This window comes from Eptatretus burgeri, chromosome 3 (assembly GCF_056783735.1).
Source record: "Eptatretus burgeri isolate ZD-2024b chromosome 3, Ebu_testis_v1, whole genome shotgun sequence".
NCBI lineage: Eukaryota > Metazoa > Chordata > Myxini > Myxiniformes > Myxinidae > Eptatretus > Eptatretus burgeri.
Window position 1 is genome coordinate 36493065 of NC_140963.1, and position 21252 is coordinate 36514316.

At 46.3% G+C, this 21252-nt stretch overlaps 2 protein-coding genes across 3 annotated transcripts in view; both read right to left on the reverse strand.

Annotated features, from left to right (window-relative positions):
* LOC147029691 (zinc transporter ZIP6-like) overlaps window positions 1-7760 on the reverse strand; it is a 211175-nt gene extending 203415 nt beyond the window's left edge. Inside the window, exon 1 of the mRNA XM_085872927.1 lies at window positions 7708-7760. Within this exon, the coding sequence (XP_085729053.1) occupies window positions 7708-7756 (49 nt within the window). The 5' untranslated portion in view covers window positions 7757-7760. The remainder of the gene's footprint in view (window positions 1-7707) is intronic.
* Window positions 7761-11173: 3413 nt separating this feature from the next.
* The window catches only part of LOC147029693 (uncharacterized), a 105999-nt gene continuing 95920 nt past the window's right edge, over window positions 11174-21252 (reverse strand). Inside the window, exon 2 of one of the 2 annotated variants that reach the window (XM_085872930.1) lies at window positions 11174-14854. In XM_085872930.1, coding sequence (XP_085729056.1) covers window positions 11768-13207 — 1440 coding nt within the window. In that variant the 5' untranslated portion in view covers window positions 13208-14854 and the 3' untranslated portion in view covers window positions 11174-11767. Of the gene's footprint in view, window positions 15279-21252 lie in introns of both variants that reach the window. The other variant, XM_085872929.1, reaches the window with a different exon arrangement.

Sequence of the window (21252 nt, forward strand, 5' to 3'; positions counted from 1 at the left end):
ATGAAACGGCCAGTGTGGATGAGGCACGGAGTGCGAGTGAGGCACCGCGGGTGAGTGCCCTCGCGTGTGTGAGTGAGGCACGGTGTGTGGATGAGGCACCGCGGTTGAGTGCCCCCGCGTGTGTGGATGAGGCACGGAGTGCGAGTGAGGCACCATGCGTGAGTGAACGGCCGTGTGCAAGGTCGCTGTGTGCAAGGGAGACCGTGTGTGTGAGAGAGCGGTATGTAAGGGAGATGTCGGTTGGCATGCGGGAGCACGCAGCCGCGTCTCCCGGTGTGAATGTGATGGTGTGGACTGTGTGCGTCGTAACACGCAGGTATGCGTGTGTGGAATGGCGACGACGACGGCGACAGAGGAGAGAAAGCCGAGTAGCGGCTGTAGTTGTTTCGGGGACCGTGCCGGGTTCACCCAGCAGTGAGCACGAGGTTCGTGCTGTGCAACGCACGAGACCACCACGTGCTCGCTTGCGAGAGTGAAGTCCCGGTCCGGAAACGCACGCGGTGGATTTGCCGATCCCGCGGACGGACAAAGTTTAGGCAGGTAAACGGATTTGGACCGGACGGGTTCTCCACGCGATCGTGTGTGTTAAGCTCCAACGGACAAAGCACATGTGTTCGCGTGGGAAACCCCTCGAGACGTGGGGCTTGTGTTTTTTTTTTTTGCGCACGGTGACGTCATGGCTGCACGTGTGGTTGGAATCCGGCAGGAGGGGTATCTCTGCCGGATGGTCCCGTCCAAGGAGGGACGAGGAACACGTGCAGCTGCATGACGTCACGGACAGGTGCAAAGTGCGCGAGCTCTGAGTTGCCGCGCAGGTGCTGCGCATGGGAAAAAAAAAGAAGAAGCAAGCCTCACTTTCGGGTGTACAGGATTCCTGGGCAAGGGGTGAAAGACCCCCTTACCTGGGCACAGGATGGAAACTAGTTAGGGGGAAGGGTTAGCTTAGTTAGACCGACTTCATGGGGCAGGGGTAAGTCCTCATGGAGTCCGTGGAATGGATTAGTTAGAGGGATTGTAGCCAGATTTAGGATGGGAAAATGGGAAATAAAATGATTTATTTGGGGACATGGACAGACTTGTGAATGTGTAGAGGGGACGTAGTTTAGCTACGTAGTGTTAAAAGGAACGTGCTGTAGTTTAAGGGACGACGTGGGAGCACGAGTTAGTTAGGGGATGTAGTTAGAAGGATGGCAGAGTTCAGCGGTGTGTGTGTTGGTGAGTTGTGAGGTGAGTACGTGTACATGTTGAGTGAGTGAGGCCAGCGGGTCTGTGTGTGTGGAGCGAATGGGGAATGCATGGTGCGATGAGTGATTGGGGGGAGGAGTGACTCCCGCCCAAGGGACCCCGGGGTCAGAGTAAAGTGAGTTAGGGGGTTAGTCAAATTTACAAAATGGAGGTCGTTTTGTTGTTGATGGGAAGGTAGGCTCGAAACCCATTTGGAGGGGTGCAGGAGCCCTGTTGACGGGCTTGGGAGCGTGGCTGCGAAAGGTGAGTATCGCTGAGTGGGTACCCCGGGCACCAGGCTAGTCGGCCGCGGTCGGCCATGGGCCCATGGGGGGCCGGGATAGAGTAGTGGGCACGGGTGCGCCTGCTTGGTGCGGGGGCCCGGGGCGCCATTAGCCGCGTGGGCAGTGTTGTGGGCACGGGTGACCCTCGGAAAGGGGCCCGGGAGGCCGGCCTGCCACGTGTGCGTTTCAGGGGAGGTGCCATGGGGGCACTCCCCGGTGTTAGGGAGCTGGTAGGCTCGGAGGCAGTGTAGTGCCCGGGGGTGCCATAGCGGGAGATTCGGCAGAGGGTCGTGCCTGCCAAAGGGAGCCACGTGTCCTAGCCAGGAGACCGTGTGAGGGCACGGAGCGAAAATTGGGGGGCGAGGCCCGAAATTGTGAGGACACCAACACAGGCGACGGGAATCTGGGTTGTTAGAACCAATAGTTTAAGCGAGAGGCGCTTGTTGAAAGCCCCGGGGTAGTTTAACAGTTAAATGGATAGGGTAGATTAGGAGATGTACCCCTCCGCACCATCCATCCCCTCGCTGTCGTTGTGGGCCGCTGGACCCACTTGGTGTTAAGATCGCCGAACTCTGGGGAGGCCATTCTGAGGCTTCGTTGGGCCTCGACACAGGACGTTAGCTCTCCCTTATTCCCCTCCGGGAAGGGAACGTAGGGGTTGGGAGTAGGCCAGGTGACAGGATAGGTTAGCCGAACAAGGACGATAAAGGGGGTAGGGGACGATTTATAGAGGGGAAGTAAAAATAAAAACAATAAAAAAAAATAAGTTGGGGCTAAATTGGGGTTTGACAAATTAAGGGAGTGGGTATGTACAGTGACAGGCAAAGGCGATAGGTTGGGAGGGAGACAGGTAGGTAGGTCCGAGCCCGCCCTCCAAGTGGCCAGCACCACCGCACTCCCTCCACCAACCTCCACTGAACGGCAAAGGCTGGCCAACTTCATCGGCTGGCCGTGTTTTGCTTCAAGGCGGAGGCCGGCCAACTTCATCGGCAGCTGTTGTTTTGCTGCAAGGCCTGTGCCATCGGCTGGCCGTGTTTGCTTCAAGGCCTGTGCCGGCCAGTTCATCTGCTGGCTGTTTTTCTTCAAGGCCTGTGCCGGCCAGTTCATCTGCCGGCTGTGTTTGCCTGCAGCGGCCTTCTTCTGCGGGCTGTGTTTGCCTGCTGCCTTTGCCATGCCATGCCCACTGCCCCTGTTCACCAGCCCCCGTTCAATTTTTGCTTTGCCCCCCCTGTTCATTTCCATGTGCGCCAGGATCAAGGCAACAGTTTGCAAGCTGCGAGAACTGCCCTGTTGGCAGCTACAACACGGGCCTGCAGTGGCGGCCCGTGCACCGTGTTTGTGTCCATGCGTCCATTCGTTGTGTTCATTGCGTGTGCCACTTGAGCTGGCACGGAGACTGCGTTTGTGCAGCCCATGCACCGTTGTGGTTCACTGCGTTCAGTTCAAAAGGGAAGGCCTTGGACTGCGTGTGAGCAGCCAGCCACGTTCCCTGTCACCTGCATTGTTTTGAGCCAGAGACTGCATGCGGGCAGCCTGGCTCCCTGCTAACTGCTTTCTTTTTGCAGAGTTCATTGATCCTGGGCCATGGTTTAGTGTAAAATTTGTAAGTTAAGGTTAAGATGTACTGTACATATGAGTGCGCCCCCGGCATGTATGTCTTAGCGCCGGCAATTTTATTTAAGTCGTCCGTGTGAGTGAGTTTGTTTAGGTAGTTACGCAGCCCTCAGGTTATTTATTTTGGGGACACGAATACCATGAATGTCGCACTCAGGGATCCGTAGGTAAAATGTACTAGGGGAAAACTACACATGATGGCACACGAAAATTTGACGACTCGGGACGAGTCTGTAAAAAGGGGAGGGGTAGTGTTGTGGTTACCAGATTCGCAAACCACCATTCAGGTCCCTTAGGTGAGGTATCTCGGTAAGTACATGTGTAGTTAGGCCCAAACCCGTTGTCTAGTGGGAATACATGTCATTTATACGTGCTGCGACTCTTCAGGATAGCCGTTTTTCTTTCACTATCTTTATTTTGGACCAACCGCCATGATCACAACCACAACATCAACCACCAACCACAACCACCGCTTCACCACAACCGCCACGACCTTCCCGTCACACCTCGCCACCGTAGCATCGCCACCGTTCTTGCCCCGCTGTGGGTACCGGTGTTGGACTCATGCAGAACGCGCGTCGAACAGCGTGTACAAAATCACGGATTTTCTGCTTCAAAAACGGATCAAAAACGACACACGCCCACTTTTTGCCGTCCAATCGGTGAGCGAGGGGCGAATTGGCCCCGCCCCAGGGCGATCGATATATGCAAATTTGTGGATCAAAAAGCCTTCACGCCCACTTTTTCTCGGGCCAATGGGGAGCGAGGTGAAAGGTCAAAGGGAGCGGGTCAAAGGCGAAGTTACGGGGGGATAAAAGGACGGTGTTCGTCAGTCAGAACGAGTCGCAAACGAAGAGTCGAACCAGAAGAGAGTCGCAAACGAGAACGAGGAGTCGGAACGGAGGGGACGAGTGTGGAAGACTGGAGCCCGAAGCCTGCAGTGGCTGGAGAAGCTGAAGAGAGTCGGACGAGGGGGTGCTCGCGTCGGTGCCGGGAGCTGCACGCCCGAGGGAGGCCGGCAGCGCGACCTGGCCGAGGTGGAGACGCACACCAGGGACAATAAAGATCCTCTATACCCCGAGCATCAGCAACCCCCCTCCTGTTTCCCCCCGCGCTGAGATAGTGCGACCAAGGGGGCCCCGTTCCCACCCCCTGCCAGGCACTGTCCACGAGGCCCGCGGGTTGCGGGGCCATCGCCGCTCCGCGTCTCATCACCAGACGGGTAGGCCCGACCCGGTCTCGGCCTCAGGCCTGCCCCATCCTTGGGGGGATTTCTTTTCCTTGGTTTTGGGTATGTGTTGTCGGCGCCGTCTGTGAAGTAGAATTGTATAAGTGTTGCCGTGTGCTCGGTAGTCGGTATTAGCTCTGCACTGTGTTTTCACTTTTATGTTTGCTTTTTGTGTAAATGGAAGTGTGTTTTCTTTTTTTTGTGTGCATTTGGTGGAATTGTATTTGTGTGCTTCCCGTGTGCCGAGAATAAATGTGCTTTATTGTTGAACTGTTTCCCGCTTCGCTTCGTCATTTCTTTCTTTGAATCCCCATCTTGCTTCACGTAAAGGGTTGGTAGTGGGCTGAATACGCCCGATAATTGATCGAACCGTCGAGGTCGACGATAACACCGCTCGGTTATTCTGATAGTACGGAACGGGTCGCTTAAGTGGCCCGTGTCCGAAGTCGACCTGCGGCGAGGTGCGATCGCCCGGTCTACCCTCCGCGTGGGTACTTAGGTAGTTCGAATTTGGCGAGCAACCCTATCCCACGCGGGGGCTGATTGGCTCGATCGCGGTGAGACCGAAAGGTCCACCCGTGACTGGTTCCCGGCGTTAGTCCGAGAGGGTCACGACTGGATTGTCCGTCCGGTGGGCGACGTGCCGCGATTCGAGTTACGTGGCCGTTCGCACGCCGGCGGGCGCGAAGACCGCAACAATATATATATATATATATATATATATATATATATATATATATATATATATACACACATTTATATATACACACACATATATATATATATATATATATATATATATATATATATATATATATATATATATATATATATATATATATATATATATATATACACACATTTATATATACACACACATATATATATATATATATATATATATATATATATACACATATATATACACACACATATATATATATGTGTATATATATATGTATATATATGTATATATATATATATATATATATATATATATATATATATATATATATATATATATATATATATATATATATATATATATATAAATATATATATATATATACACACACACACACACACAATTACCCATATACCTACCATTCCTGACTCGATCCATGTGCCCCTATATCCCCAATGCTTCAAGTTACCTCTTAAACTGTAGTTTAAACCTACCTGGTGTTTCTGCTGCCACTACTCAAAGGCAGTTTGCAATGGTCAATTTACGCAAATGTTTTTCAAATAGGTAATTCATAGATTTATCTTGTACTGCACAACACCATGAGGTACAAAGGTCAGCATATGATGAGATCAAAGAAACATAAAACATCGGCACAGCTCGTTTGGCCAGGCGTATATCTACAATATCCCTGTTATTGTATGGACGATGTGTGTTGTGGCCATAAAGGAAAGTCATTTCATATAAATAACTCACAATTACGATGACAGAAGGTTTCAATTAATTGCATCGCAGGCAGTTGTTCATCGGGATGAATGAGAATGGTGTGGGGGGAATTGGTGGAGGCAGGAGGAGGAGGAGGAGGAGTACAGGTGTGAAAATAAACACCTGCCTCCACTGGTTTGTTTATTTTCATAACAAGGATTGCTTATGAAACTACATGCAAGACTCAATGGGTGCATAACATTCTGAAATCTGACAACTGTACAAAAAAAGAGCAGTTAAAATTACAAGATCGAGCAAGACACACATGATGGCCACTACTGAAAACATTTTGCTTTGTCTGACATTAAAGAATGATTTCCAATGTCTGTGCTCAAGATGGGAAGCAGATATGGTGGATATAACTAATCCGAGGGAGCACATCCCCCAGCTGTCCCCATTCGGGTAAGGATATATAATGGGAAAACAGGTAACACAGTTGACAATAATCCGACAGATGGAGCTCTGTGCTAAATAATCTTTATACGAGGACACCATATTTACTGCTTTACAGTTCCAAAGCAGAGTACGCGTAATTGCAACCAATTACATTAGCCGATTAGCGCATTAACATGCAAACTTGCCGGTTGCTGCTAATTGCAATTTGCCCCTGTGATAATGATTGCTTGAATTACAAGCACTGTAGTGAGCTGTTCCATCATATTGATGCCTCAGTATTCTGGTCTCAACCAGATCTCTATGAATCAAGCAGAATAAGAAGTAAACTGCATGCAACAGGTAAGCAGTTGAGCATTCCAAAATGGTCTGCACACTCAAATTCTCTGCAGGTGTTTATCATTTGATGGGTCATGATTGTATGAAATGGAAAAATTTTATAACACACCCGAATGAAATCTCTCCGAACAAGTTTCACATTATGTTGCTGCCCTCTCCATGATGAGAGTTACTCGATTCCTATGACCTCCTTGAACTCATAGTCGTGAATTGTGAGGTTAAACACTTCACAGTTGTAAGGAAGTAAGGGATGCTTTCCTTGGAGAATGCTTCCAATAAGTTCGAATTTTGGAATGACTCCTGCTCTGAATATTCCACCAAGCACCACATTTCATGAATGGCGAGGGCTACCGATCAGAAACCTTCTGGACTCAAGGCCGTGACCCATACAAAACACTCCTTTAACGCATAGCAAGTACAGCTTTCCAAGATGCCTTCTGAGATAAAATGTCGAAATGTCAAATGAACCTGCACCTTGAGCCTCAAAAACCAGGTGTAACTTCTTGATCAGGTCGGCTTTGGGAGTGGTTTGAGAGTGTCATTGCTACCTCTACCACTGAAGGTGGATGGAGGTTGTTTTCCCCCATCCATCCATTGGGACCATAATCTGTGCAGAGCATTATGCTGCCGAAGCAGTCTCCTTGGCTATTGGGCACAATCCTGGACGGGTCGCCACTCCGACACAGGATACCAGCAAGCTGGCACTCATTTTGCTGACCTCAGAAGGATGACAGGCAGAGTCCACCCCACCTGGTGTTAATTCAACAGCCGAGGGGGATTTGAACTCAGGATTCTTTGATCCCAAGCCCACCACCCTCACCATTAAGCCAACACCAGGCATATGTTTTCACCTGTTTGTCTGTGAGTAGGGTGAACAAGGATAAATAAAACGGATTCTTGGAACAAAGCTTGGAGTTAAGAAATCACAACAAAGCTTGTGTTACATGTTACTTACGCTACATAACAAGAATATTGGGACAACAAGGGAATACGTATGGTTATTCATTTACAACCATTCTTTCCATTTGTAATAGGGTATCAATATTATTAACAATTAGTACGAAGTGTTGATCGGTACCAGGAGCAATGGTGCACCATTTTTCCTTCAGAACAAGTGTATGTTCAATAGTGGACCATGGTTCTGTCTTCCCTGTCCCTTGGGCAGTATGTGTTCTCACCTTCCAGTGACTTGACTTGCTTTAAGGATCCGACTTCTGCAGTTTTCATTGTTGGACTGAAACCAAGTGAAGACAGACAGCAATTCATGTTGAAGACCGTAATAGCTCTAATGTGGTGTTGCATCAAATCCAGTCATGCAGCGTTGTGCAAAATGTACAATAAGTAAAGGAAAGGCACCAAATTATTTCAGTGTTGTTATTTTACAGGAAGATTATATTTATTTATTGTTATTATTCATTAACTGGTGATAGTCTGTTATTCAATGTTAGACAAAGCTATATTTCATACAGGAATTACTTTTGGTTTGGTGTTGGTAGTTCTCAATATGTTTCTTGTATATCCTTCATATTTAGTAAGAGCACCAGGGGCCACAGCCTGAGAGTGAAGAGGAGAGTTAGGATGGTTGTAAGGCAGGAGTCTCACTCAGAGAATAATAAATGCATGGAATATAGTCTCCATATGGAAAGGTAGTGACAGCAGACAGAAACAGTAGCTCGGTTACAATTAGAGTAAGATAGGTACCGAGAAGCATTGGGGATTGTGGGCTACGTGGATGGAGGCAGCAACGGTACATATATGGGTGATTGTGTATATGTGTGGTGATTGTGATGTCTGTGAGAGGTGTCGTCATAAGGTGAGTGTGCTGTCAGTATTTATTCCTGCCTCACCACACAACGACGTTCGCACCTCCCCCACCAAAAGCAAAACAAAAATAAAAATTAAATATAAAATAATTACAAATAACACACACACACGCACGCACACACACACACACACGCACGCACGCACGCACGCACGCACGCACGCACGCACGCACACACACACACACACACACACACACACACACACACACACCCTGGTGATGTCTATGCTTGGCCAATGCTCTCTTCCCCACTCCTCCACCAAATTCCCACACCCCTCCTGCAGTAAATTGAACTTTATAAACTCTTAGATGGAATTAATATGGTGTAGTTGTTGTGCAGGCTTAATGGGTTAAATGGCCTCCTGTTTCCAAGTTCATTGTGTATCCTTGTGTACAGTATAGTGGACAATAGCATCTTGAAGACAGGAAACCCACGCAGAGGAAACCTTTGTTGAAGCAGAGATCAAGAGTAACCAGGTCAGGGTCTCAGGATTTATTAATTCTTGGGGTGCTGATTCTGTCATGTGCAGAGGAAATGCCAAAAGTCCTATGAGAGGGGATAAATCAAGTTGGCTGTCTCATCTGCTGGCACTTCCATGTGGATGTGAACGATCTCACAGCTGTCTTTCCAAATAGCAGTCCATGGTATACCATTCATTGCTTTAGCAGTATAGGAAAGTATGCATCCTGGTGTACAGCATCATTCGTTTGAGGTCTAGTTGTTGCATAAGAAGATGTTGAGTAATACTGAAGGAGTGTTTCTGGAGCTGCCACTACAGGACCACTTGACTTAATCACATTAAGCTGAGCCCAGTCATCTTCATATCAATATAGTACCAATAAACAGTCTCATGATCAAGTTGAGCAACTTTGGATTGATAACACAAAGTATCACTGATACTTTTAAATAATGGTTTCCATGTATTACATGACTTATCAACTGTTTATTGGTATCTAAGCTGCTTATAATACTAACTCGAGTGAGCGAAGTTGATCGGGCACCATCAGAACCCTGCACCGCTTCCCACCTAAAGCAAAGTTGAAAGATGGGAAAAAGTTCCACCAGGATTAACCCATTGATCAAATTTGGAGTAAATTTTTTAAAACCTGTTTTGACCCTTGTGATCCCAAGTCCCCATCACTGGGGGAAGGACCTGGATTAAATTCCCCAAAATCATTACATATTTCATGCATCCCCCAATGTTGATTGCATAAACTGTACTGTGCAACGTTTCATTCAAAAATGTTTTAAAATGTTCCTGTCATTGCATTTTTCAGTATTTTACCCAATGACCCTACTGCAGAGTGCAGGGCTAAAAATGACACTGCTCTCGCACCTTCATGCCAAGTGGTGATCATAACTACCAAGTTTGATGAATCTCTGCCCAACTGTTGAGGTAGCGTGACGGACAGACGGACGGACACTGGACAGACTGACCGAGTCGATTACAATATTTTTTCAAAAAGCACGAGGATAATAAACAGTCTCATGATCAAGCACTGATGACACAAGAAAACACAAATAAATTAGACACAGGTGGAGGCCATTCAGCCCATCATGCCTGTGCCACATCAACACCACACTTTAGTCCATTTGCCGTTATTATGTGTTCCATTGTCAACCTTGTTGATGTGGAAAGTGTATGGTTTTATGATTGTTTTGGACTAACATGGGTCCATTAATAAAATTCAGGTTAGTTGCCGGAGTGGCGACCTTGGGGAACTCCTGTAATTTGCAAAAATTCAAGATGGCCGCTACAGGTCAGACGATGGGGCTAAGTTTTTAATCGGTCAACATATAATCCTGTGTAATACCTCTTTTCCATATGATTTTGACATGAGGAATTCAATTTTGGGGTTATTTTTTAGGTTCATGAATAAATAGAGGTTCACATGAAATGTCCATGACTATTTTCTGCTGAAAATTATGCAACACCAATGTAAAAGTGAAGTCATGAATGGTTCACAACAGGATGTTGATAATAATCAGAAAGCATACAGATTGTCATGTCATCATATTGGACATCTTAGGAACAGAGGACATAGAGCCAAGTCGACAACTTACGTATTGTTCATTCCCATTCATTGTACTCATCCCCTTCCGTATCCTCGTCTCTTTCCAGTTCTGCTTCGACACTCCCTTCTTCCACTTCACTTTCACTGTCCTCCACAGTCTTGTGCGGGTTGAAGCACTTGTCACTGCAACCACAAGTGCAGTATAGCGTGCAGGAGATCTTTGCATGGTGACAACTGCAACTTGCAGTACTGCAGGCCTTCCCCTCTGCTTTGCATCCACACCGCACAACATCAATGAGGTCCAAAGGGGCTGGTGGAGTAGCAGAAGTTGCTGGCACTGGGATTCCATCTCTGATGTCCCATCCATATTTTGTAATGTCAAGTTCAGGTGCTGATCAGCTGATTTTGCAAGTACTGTCTGTAGATGTGCATGCAAAATATGTAGGAAGAGATTGATCTCAGTTGTAGGTAATGCCATGAACTTGAGGGGCTTGCCAGACTTCCTTGTGTACATATAGTACCTCATCTCACTCATCGTGGTACCTTCTGGCTGACCATACAGGGCACAGAAGAATGTCCGCCCTGCTTCCATGAGCTGTTCATGGCTTGCGTTCAGCTCGCCAAGTGCGGAGTACAAACCAGGGAAGTTGCCAGCTCTCAGTGTCTTCAGGGCTGACACAAATTTTGCCTTGCCGTATGGGTATGACGTGGTATCTGAGCCAGTGATGTAGTGCATTCCCAAAATCTGCAGACACTTGGGGCCAAGCTGGTCACAGGTGGTGTTGATATCCCAAATTGCTCCATACCACTTTTCCATCTGCACTGTGGCCTGGATGTTGCACTGGTAAACCCAGTAAACCATCAATACAAAAACATCAGTGTCATCAGAGAGGATACGTATCACTCTTGCATTACATTCAGCAGCCATGATCAGGTGTGAGATCATTGTAATGTCTGCTTCATCATGGTTGAACGCACCATGGCTACGGCTCTCCACAGTAACTCCTTCACCAAAGTTATAGGTACTCAAAACCTTGGACAGCTGCAACTTGTTCTGCTTGTTTTTCAGGATGGCGTCTCGACTTGACAGGGTGTGTTAATTGTGAGGTCATAGTTGATGGAACCAATGCCAGCACGCCTCACTCGTTCATGGTCCTTTGCAGAAACATCATAATATTTGGCAAAGACCAAGATCTTCTGACCAGCAATGGTAGACAGCCTTGTCTTGAAGGATTCAACTAAGACTGACACAGTTCCCCTGAAAGGCCAGACAATATGATGGAGAAGTTGGCTCGCGTCAACAATAGTAACATCTGGTTGCAGAGGCTGTTGTGCCTGAACACAGAGTTTGTGTGCCAGTGGTGCTTTGTTGCCTTTCCTTAAGCACCCATATTCATCAATCAGTGAGGGGGTACTACGCAGAGCTCAAACTGGAAGATAGGTCCTAGCTCCATTTGTCTTTGCTGTCCAATAGTCAGCAGCCTGAGGAAGATGGTTTCTAGATCAAAGATCGTCTTGTCCCCAATTTTCACTCCTTTCTGTAAGTGCTCCATTGTCTTGATGGGGCATGAGATGGTTGCATGGAATCCACCTGGAAGGGATGCATGGAACTCTGCAACCATTTTCTGACCTATAACCACGGAATTCTCAACATTCACTTCAGCTTCTCGGGGAGCAATTCGACCATTGGCAATGTTGTGCAGATGTGGTGAGCGATTCTCAAGAGGAAGAGACACATTCGACAATTCAAGTAAAATCCGGCGCCTATCATTTGCATCAAGTTCTCTCCTCTTCTTCCCCTCCTCCTTGTGACGTGGTCCGATTCTTGTGTCCTTTTCTCTCACTTGGTCTTCATTGTCCTTGTTTGGGGAGTCAGGGTAGATGTGCTCCATTGTATCTGAGATGTAGGCAGTGACAGGAAAGGAATCAATCCACTCTGCTACCATCTCTGGAGAAAGAGTCATACCCTTGAGGCCACCCTTGCCAATTATAATCGCAGTTTGTTCACCGAACTGATCAGAGCTCACACCATTCCAAATGCCTTCCTGGTGACGACACACAAAAGCACCTGATATGAGCTCTGACTTGGCATCTGGTGGCAGCAGATAGCGCATCTCCAGAAGGTGATGGGTGATGTAACGGGCATAGTGATGGTGACCAGCAACAAAGAAGTAGGGAAGCATGTGTTCAAGTGTTAGCTGTTGCAGCAGGAAGTCTGCCTCCCTCTCACTACGCAGAAGTTGATGAACAAGCAGAGTAGGCTTGATGAAGTTATCCACCCAGTGCTTCCCAGTTGGGTGCTGTCTGCATGTCTCAAGGTAGCTGCACAACTCCTGGAATGTCTTGGGGCCAGTGGTGAGGAAGGAAATGAGAAGGGCAGTCGAAACCATCCGGAAGGCTCTCATTGATCGAACCCAGGACTTGCCACTCATGATTACTGCCAGGCCCCCGAATGCTGAACTGATGAGAGTCTCAACACCAGACCCACGCATGAATTTGCCAGTGCAAACACAGAAGGACTGCACAGTGTGCATTATCCCAGGCCTCAGAATCACATTTTTAAAGCGATCAACGTCATGCCACTTGATTTGGCAAGCCACCATGTAGAGCTGGAGATCCACAGAGATGTGGACATAAGTCATTCCCATATCAGTCAATGACTTCTGAAGATACTCCAGTGAAGTCACTACAGTGTCTGGATGAGAAGCTTTGGCATCAATAAGGGGTCCGGACATGTAGCTACTTGCTGGCTTTTTTCTGCATGACTGGTGAATGCTTCTTGGTTGTTGAACCCACCCCATTCCATGGCGTTCACCTGTGTGTTGACTGTGTTTTGCCATGTCATGTCCTTTTCCTGTGCAGCAGCTAAACTAGCTTGCCAGGCACACACTTCTTGGTAGGAGAATCCAGAGGTTGCATCCACAGCCAGGGGGTTCACTTTGGATGGCCCAGTGTAGTGCTGTAGAGGAAGGCTCCCTGATGAGCTGCTGCTTGTCCGAGACTGGGCAGCTTTCTTAGACAGTCGTGGGATAATAAGGTCGCTCTTCCCTGGGTGAGCATGCCCATACTCAAGAATGCCTGCAGGATGGGGTTGCTGAAATTCATGTGAGAGGACATGAGTAGTGCGCCGACCATTAGGCGTGAACACTTGCAGATCAAGATTATCAAACCAGGCAAAAATCACGCCAACAGTTCGACTCAAACCCATGCATTGGTGGAGAAGCTGAGCATTGTCACCGAGAAAATGAGCAGCGGATTTCCTGAATCTCAGGACCTCATCATATGATGTTGTGAACCCATGTTCATGAAGGAGCTTTAGAAGATCAGAACTGCCATGGCGGTGCAGTAGTTTGACAGCCAGTCCTAATGTTGTCTGATTTCTGGTACCTGTAACATGACTTTGAATTGACTGGCTCAGGCTTAGAGATTTCTTGGTCATTTCACCACCAGACACTAAGTCTGAAATCAACCTCAGTAAAGTTGGGCTTGTTGCCTTGATTGTGTTGGCTTGTGTAAATTCTGAGAGGTCATAATTGGCACTGTTGTACTTGACTGAGCGTGCCTCCTTCTTGATCTGCCTTACCACAGAATCAATACTCCTCTCATCTGCATCATCCACTTTGATCCATTTTCAGATGGTTAGCAATGGACTCACGGAAACCAACAATGGCAGCACATCCATCTACCCGAACTAACATAACGTCCTTACTCATGCAGTCTGTTAGTTTGCTAAACATATCACGTCGAGTGAGTTTGCCACCAAGATCACATTACAGGGAACGCAGTTCAATGCTATTCCACATCTTTGACCTGTCACAATTCATGTGCTCGATGACGTTCTTTAGGGCACTTTCTTCTGCAACACCAGTTGGCAAATCAGCATATTTAGGGACTGTCATGAAATTGTTATAACAGCGTACATGGTATTTGCACTCAGCCGCAGGGAGATCAACCAAATATCCAATATGTAACTTGACCGTTCTGGCTACTTCATCATTACGTTGCTCAGCAGCATTAATGATGGCATCTTTCATAGTTGGGATGGGATTACCTTCTTGTCAAAACGTTCTTTAGTCATGCACTGACGAACACGATCCCATCTTTCTGGATGTTTGTCATCAACAGGTAAACATTCTTTGCCACAAAAAATGCAGTCACGTTTGTAAACAAACACACCACTGCCTGTTGCCTGTGTGTGAGAGATCCTGTTGTCACCGTAACACAATCATCTTCAGCTTTTCTTTTCTGTGATTTTCGAAGTCTCTCAATTTTTTGTTTTGATGTGCAAGTACAGTAGCATCCTTTGTGACATTCTATGCGAACAGCATGACCACCACCATCAACAATGTCCTGTAGTTTTGCACGTAGCTCTTCATCTCCATGGGCTTTGGCACAGGAGATCAATGTCTTGATCCCTTGATCAGTGAATTTCTTCAATTCCCCTCCACCATGACACATGGGAAGAATGCACCTTGAATCAGCCATATCTGTAAAAACAAAACAATTAATTAGTAACTCACATTAATGTCGTATGTGAGCGTCCAGTTGTCAGAATAGTGACCTTGTTGTCATTCAAAATGTATCTCACACGGCAAACAATTGCCAGGAACTCGAACATTGACCTCAAATTTACTTCTAATCACAAAAATAAGGTTAAATATTGATTCCTCGTGCCAAAACTATATGGAAAAGATGTCTCATGTGTAATTTTAAGTTCATTACCTAAAAAGTTATATTTTCAGCCTGGTCGATGACGGCCGTCTTGTATTTGCGCAAAAATAACAGATTTCCCCATGGTTGCCATCCGGGCAACCAAGCTTAATTTTGTCTATGCATGCCTGTGAACAAGAAACCACCATAAAACCATACACTTTTGATGACAACAAGGTTACTTCTCTGGCAAATGGACTACTAATTTATCAACATAAGATCAAAAGAAGAAAATGCCCCAAAAAAAGTTTTTAAATTAAGCATTTTTGTGGGGTTTTTATTGTAGTTTTTACAGATTTTCGTATTTTTTTCTGTCCCAGGGGAGGGGGCATGGACTTGGGTAAAAACACACACAACATAAACCACACAGCACCCATTGATGAAACCCCCACCAACAGCACTCTGTACACATGCACACAATCATCCATCAATGCTCAAACTACCTAAATGTCCTATCAACATCCCATACCCCTCTATCTCCAATACTTCCAGGAAACTATCTAATTACCTTCGCATTCTGCGAAAGGTTATGTTTTGGTCGCTGTGTATTTATTTATTTGTGAATATGTGTGTTTGTTTGTTATTCGCATAACTCAGAAAGTATTAAACCGAATTGCATGAAATTTGGTGGGATGATTCGTGAGTATCCAAGGAAGATTTGATTAGATTTTGGGAGCAATCGGGTCAAAGGTCAACGTCAAGGTCAGGAAAAGGTCAAAAACACTCTTTTGAGCATAACTTCCTTCATAATACAGCTATCGACATGCAACCACCGCCATATTGTTCCATGACGAGATACCTTTCGGATATGTAGTGTCGGATTTGACGTAACGTCATCGGAAATGCGTCTAAATGACGTCACAAGATAACGTAAATTTTCAATTTTCGATCTCATCAGTTTTGATCATACCGTTTTGTAGGACTTACCTTAAGGACGTCACACACCAAATTTGACTTCGATCGGACTGACCGTTATGACGTCATTGACGTTTGAACATGACGTTTTTCAATTGTGGCTAAAATGTCCTAATATTTTACATTCAAATATCTATATAATTTATAAAGCAAAGTCTCCCAAATCCAGGCATTAGGATCAGTACCAAAATATCTGTTTATTGATGTACAGGTTTTGCCAATTAACTCTGTAGTCAAGGTCAAGGTCACACTCAAGGTCAAAATATACTTGTAGGCATAGCTTCAGATCTAATAGAGCTATTGACATGAAACTAACGTTAAAACGTTCAGTGAACTACGCGCTTTCAGAATGGTAGTCCCCGATTGGACGTGACGTCCCCGGAAGTGCGTCAAAATGACGTCAAAAGATGACGTCATTTTTCAACTTTTTTATTTTTCAGCGTTTATCATTCTATTTTGTTGGACTGCCTTCAAGGAGGTTACACACCAAATTTGACGTCAATCGGACTGACGGTTGTGACGTCATGGATGTTTTAAAATGACGTTTTTCAAATGTGCCCGGAAAAAAAGTTGCGGCGGCGAAGGTATGCGCTCTACCGAGTGCCCGTTCTAGTTCCAATTTAAACTTATCAACTGTTTCTGCTGCCACTTCCTTACCAGGAAGATCACTCCATGCATTAACTGCTCTCTGAGTAAAAGACCCCTGCCTTGCTACCGTCTTCATTTTCCTCTTCTTTACTCTCAGGCTATGGCCCCTGATCCTATCACTGTCTACTTTGTTGAATAATTCATTTGCACTTATTTTATCGATACCTTTCATCATCTTAAACATTTCTATCATATCTCCTCGTAACTCCCTCCTTTCTCGTGTATAAGGCCTCGTCTCCTTCAGCCGCTCCTCATAGCTGAGTCTAGCTAGGCCTGGGATCGATGTAGTAGCAGTGTGCTGAACCTTCTCCATGACGTCTATGTCCTTCTTAAGTTGTGGTGACCAAAACTGCACAAAATATTCGAGATGTGGCCGTCACTAAATTCCTGTACAATGTTAACACCACCTCTTTTGATTTATAAATGATCCCCCATCGAATACAGCTGAAAACCCGATTTGCTTTACCTATGGCTGCCTGGCACTGTGCTGCCTGCTTACCTCCCATATATATGACCACCCCCAGATCCTTCTGTGTGACACGCTCCAAAATTACCCCTTCCACTGTGTAATCTCTATTTTCATTATTCTTCCCCATACCCAACACCTTACACTTGCTCAGGTTAAATTCCATCTGCCAATCTATGCAAGTAGCAATACTTTCCTGAATCTGATCACCACCCCATCTGCTATCCACCTCACCTCCAAGCTTTGTGTCATCTGCAAATTTGGAAAGCTTACTCTTCACCCCACTATCCAAATCATTGATGTAAATAATGAATAATAATGGTCCGAGTACTGATCCCTGAGGTACCCTACAACTTATATCCTCCCAGCAAGACATCCTCCCACTTACAGCCACTCTTTGCTTCCTATCACTAAGCCAGTTTGCAATCCAATTAGCTGCCTGACCAGACACTCCAAAAGCCCTCACTTTGGCTAACAACCTCCAATGTGGTTCCTTATCAAATGGCTTCTTAAAGTCTAGATATAAAATTTCCACCACCTTTCCCTCATCCACCCAATCAGACACTGCTTCAGAGAACTCTGAAACATTTGTTAAACAGGAACTACCTTTGGTAAACCCATGCTGACCACCTTTAATTAGTTTGTATTTCTTTAAATGATTCCAAACAAACAGGTCTATAGTTTCCCAATTCTTCTCTGGATTCTTCCTTAAATTATGATGTTACATTTACTACTCTCCAATCTTCCTGTATCTGTCCTGACTCCAGTGAACTATTGAAAATATCCGTTAATATCTCGCTGACCTGATCAGCCACCTCCCTCAATATTCTCATGTGCATATTATCTGGCCCTGGAGCCTTATCTTCTCTTCGATGACCTTGCTGTTCCTTTACTTCCTCCACTCCAACCTGGATCTTCTGTAAAAGCCCTTTCTCACCTCCTTGATAGATATTCTCAGCTATTGGCAATTCTCCTGACTCTTCTTGTGTAAAAGTTGAAGCAAAATACCTGTTTAATAAACCTGCCATCTCACTTAATCACGAACCACTTTCCCAGTGCTATTCCTCAATGGGCTCACACTGGTCCGAACTTGTTCTTTCCCCTTGATATACTAAAAGAAAGCCTTGTTATTATGTTAAATATTCTTTATCATGTCCTTCACACACTCTCTTTTGGCTTGCCAAGTTATTTTCTAAACTTGCCTCTGTTTAATAGTCCGGTCAGTTAGGGTAAAAATATTTACTGACTGGACAAAAGTTTCAAACTTCCAATGAAGACTCTATGTATCCTAAAAAAGATTTTTCACTGAAGAGACAATCGAGATCGACTTTTAATTGTTTGCAAGAGGGCGTCAAAGATAATTAAATTGTGATGGGCGTGGCCGCTGCGAGATGCTCCATTGTAAAGGAACAAAACCGGAAATATGACGAAACCGCCCTGTTTGTGCTCCTTTTCTCCCGGAGGAACAAAAGAACAATGGACAAATGGCGGCTGTAAGTAGTGTTTCAATTTTTCTCAATCATGAAATTGCATGTTTTTGAGGTTATTCGACCTACTGAAGAATACAGGTGCCAGAAATATGAGAATCTAAGAAGGGTATATGTGAAATTAATGACATTTCTGCAAGAATTTGGTAATTAATCAACAACAATGACGTCTAGACAGCGAAGAGCTGAAGCTGGGTGAAGTGAGTAGCGTGTAGGTAGGCCTTAAAGAAATTCTGTCCACCCAAGCAGTCTGGCAGTTTTGGCTGGTTATTTCTGTGTGTGTTCTGTCGTGGTGGTTATGGTTCGTGTGGATTATGGGTCCTCTCGATTGTGTTACAGTAATAGGTACAGTCAAAACCCTCTAATTCGACATTGCTCGGGTCAGGCCAAATATTGTTGAATGAGGGGGGTGTCAAATTAGAGTGGTTCACATGAAGCCAAAAAACTTTAGTTCCCTTCAGGCAATATATATATATATATATATATATATATATATATATATATATATATATATATATATATATATATATATATATATTGTTGTGGTTGAGGAAATTCGCAAACCACCATTCAGGTCCCGTAGGTGAGATATCTCTGTAAGTACATGTGTAGTTAGCCCAAACCCGTTGTTTAGAGGGAATAAATGTCATTCATTTGGGCTGCGACCCTTTAAGATAGCCGTTTTTCTGTTCTATCTTTATTTTGAGCCAACCACGTCTCAACCGCCATCACACAACAACCACCAACCGCAACGCCGCTTCACAACAACAACAACGCCAACAGCCACGACCTTTACCGTCACAACTCGCTCTCGCAACCATCGCATCACCGCCATTCCAAGCGTCGCCATGGCCATCACCGCCACAATAAACCCTCCACCACCTTCACCTCTCCTTCTGCGGCCTTTCCCGCGCCGCTTGTGGGCACCAATCCTGGACTCGTGCGGGGCGCGCGTCGAGCAGCGGGTGCAAAAAGCGGCCTTTCCGAGAAGTCGGATCAAGAATGATTCACGCCCACTTCCGATCCGTCCAATCATTAAGCACGGGGCGATTTGGCCCCGCCTCCAGGCGCATGGGAGTAGAATCGATATATGCAGATTCGAGGATCAGGAATGATTCACGCCCACTTTTCCTCCGTCCAATGGGCGAGCGTGGCTCCGCCCCGAGCCGATCCTGATCCGAAAATCTGCATATGGTTTCTCCTGCTGACTATAAAGCGCCGAGCGCGGGGCGAATTGAGGGAGAAGAGTTTCTGTTTCGGGCTCGAGTGAGAGAAGTTTCTGTTTCGGGCTCGAGTTAGAGAGAAGAGTTTCTGTTTCGGGCTCGAGTGAGAGAAGAGTTTCTGTTTTGGGCTCGAGTGAGACAAGAGTTTCTGTTTCGGGCTCGAGTTAGAGAAGAGTTTCTGTTTCGGGCTCGAGTTGGAGAAGAGTTTCTGTTTCGGGCTCGAGTTGGAGGAGAGAGTTTCTGTTTCGGGCTCGGGCGATTTGTGGCGGCGGCGAAGTGTGGCAGCAGCAGTCAAGACGGGTCTGGAGGGGTTCGGAGTCTGTCGGGGAGCTGCAGAGAGGAGAAGCCGGGAACGCGGTCGAGGGCGCAGTGGAGTCGCTCGTCACGGGACCCAAGCAAGCCAGCTATCCTCTTTCCCCAGAGCATCAACAACCCCCCTTGTTTCCCCCCCGCGCTGAGATAGTGCGAAAAGGGGGGCCCCGTTCCCACCCCATTCCAGGTAGTGCCAGCGAGGCCCGCGGAGGAGCGCGGAGTCGGGGCACCGCCGCCATTTTGCGGATCATCACCAGACGGGTAAGGCTCAACGCGGTCTCGGCCCCAGGCCCGTCTGCCCCCTTGTAGTTGAGGGTGGCCCCTTTTTCTTTTGCTTTGGAGTATATGTGTTGTCGGCGCCGTCTGTAAAGTAAAACTGTGTAAGTGTTGCCGTGTGCTCGCGTAGTCGGTAGTAGATCTGCATTGTGTTTCTTTTGTTACATTTGCTTTTGGTGCATAATTGTTGTAATTGTATATGTGTGCTTTCCGTTTGCCGCGGAATAAATGTGAATTATGTTGAACTGTTTCTCCCGTTTCGCGTCGTCTTTTCTTTAATTGAATCTCCATCTTACTTCACGTAAAGGGTTGGTAGGGGCTAAATACGCCCGACAATTAATCGGAACCGTCGAGGTTGACGATAACACCGCTCGGTTATCCTGATAGTATGGAACGGGTCGCTTAAAGTGGCCCGTATCCGAAGTCGACCTGCGGCGAGGTGCGATCGCCCGGTCTACCCTCCGTGTGGGTACTTAGGTAGGTCGAATTTGGCGAACAACCCTATCCCACGCGGGGGGCCGATTGGCACGATCGTGGTGAGTCCAAAAGGCCTACCCGTGACTAGTTCCCGGCGTTAGTCCGAGAGGGTCACGACGGAATTGTCCGTCCGGTGGGCGACGTGCCGCGATTCGAGTTACGTGGCCGCTCGCACGCCGGCGGGCGCGAATTCGCAACAATATATATATATATATATATATATATATATATATATATATATATATATATATATATATATATATATATATATGTGTGTGTCGAATTAGAGGGGGTGTTGAATGGATGTTGAATAATAGGGGTTTAGATGTCGAATTAGAGGGGTTTCAATGTAATAGGTTGTCAGCCTCGCA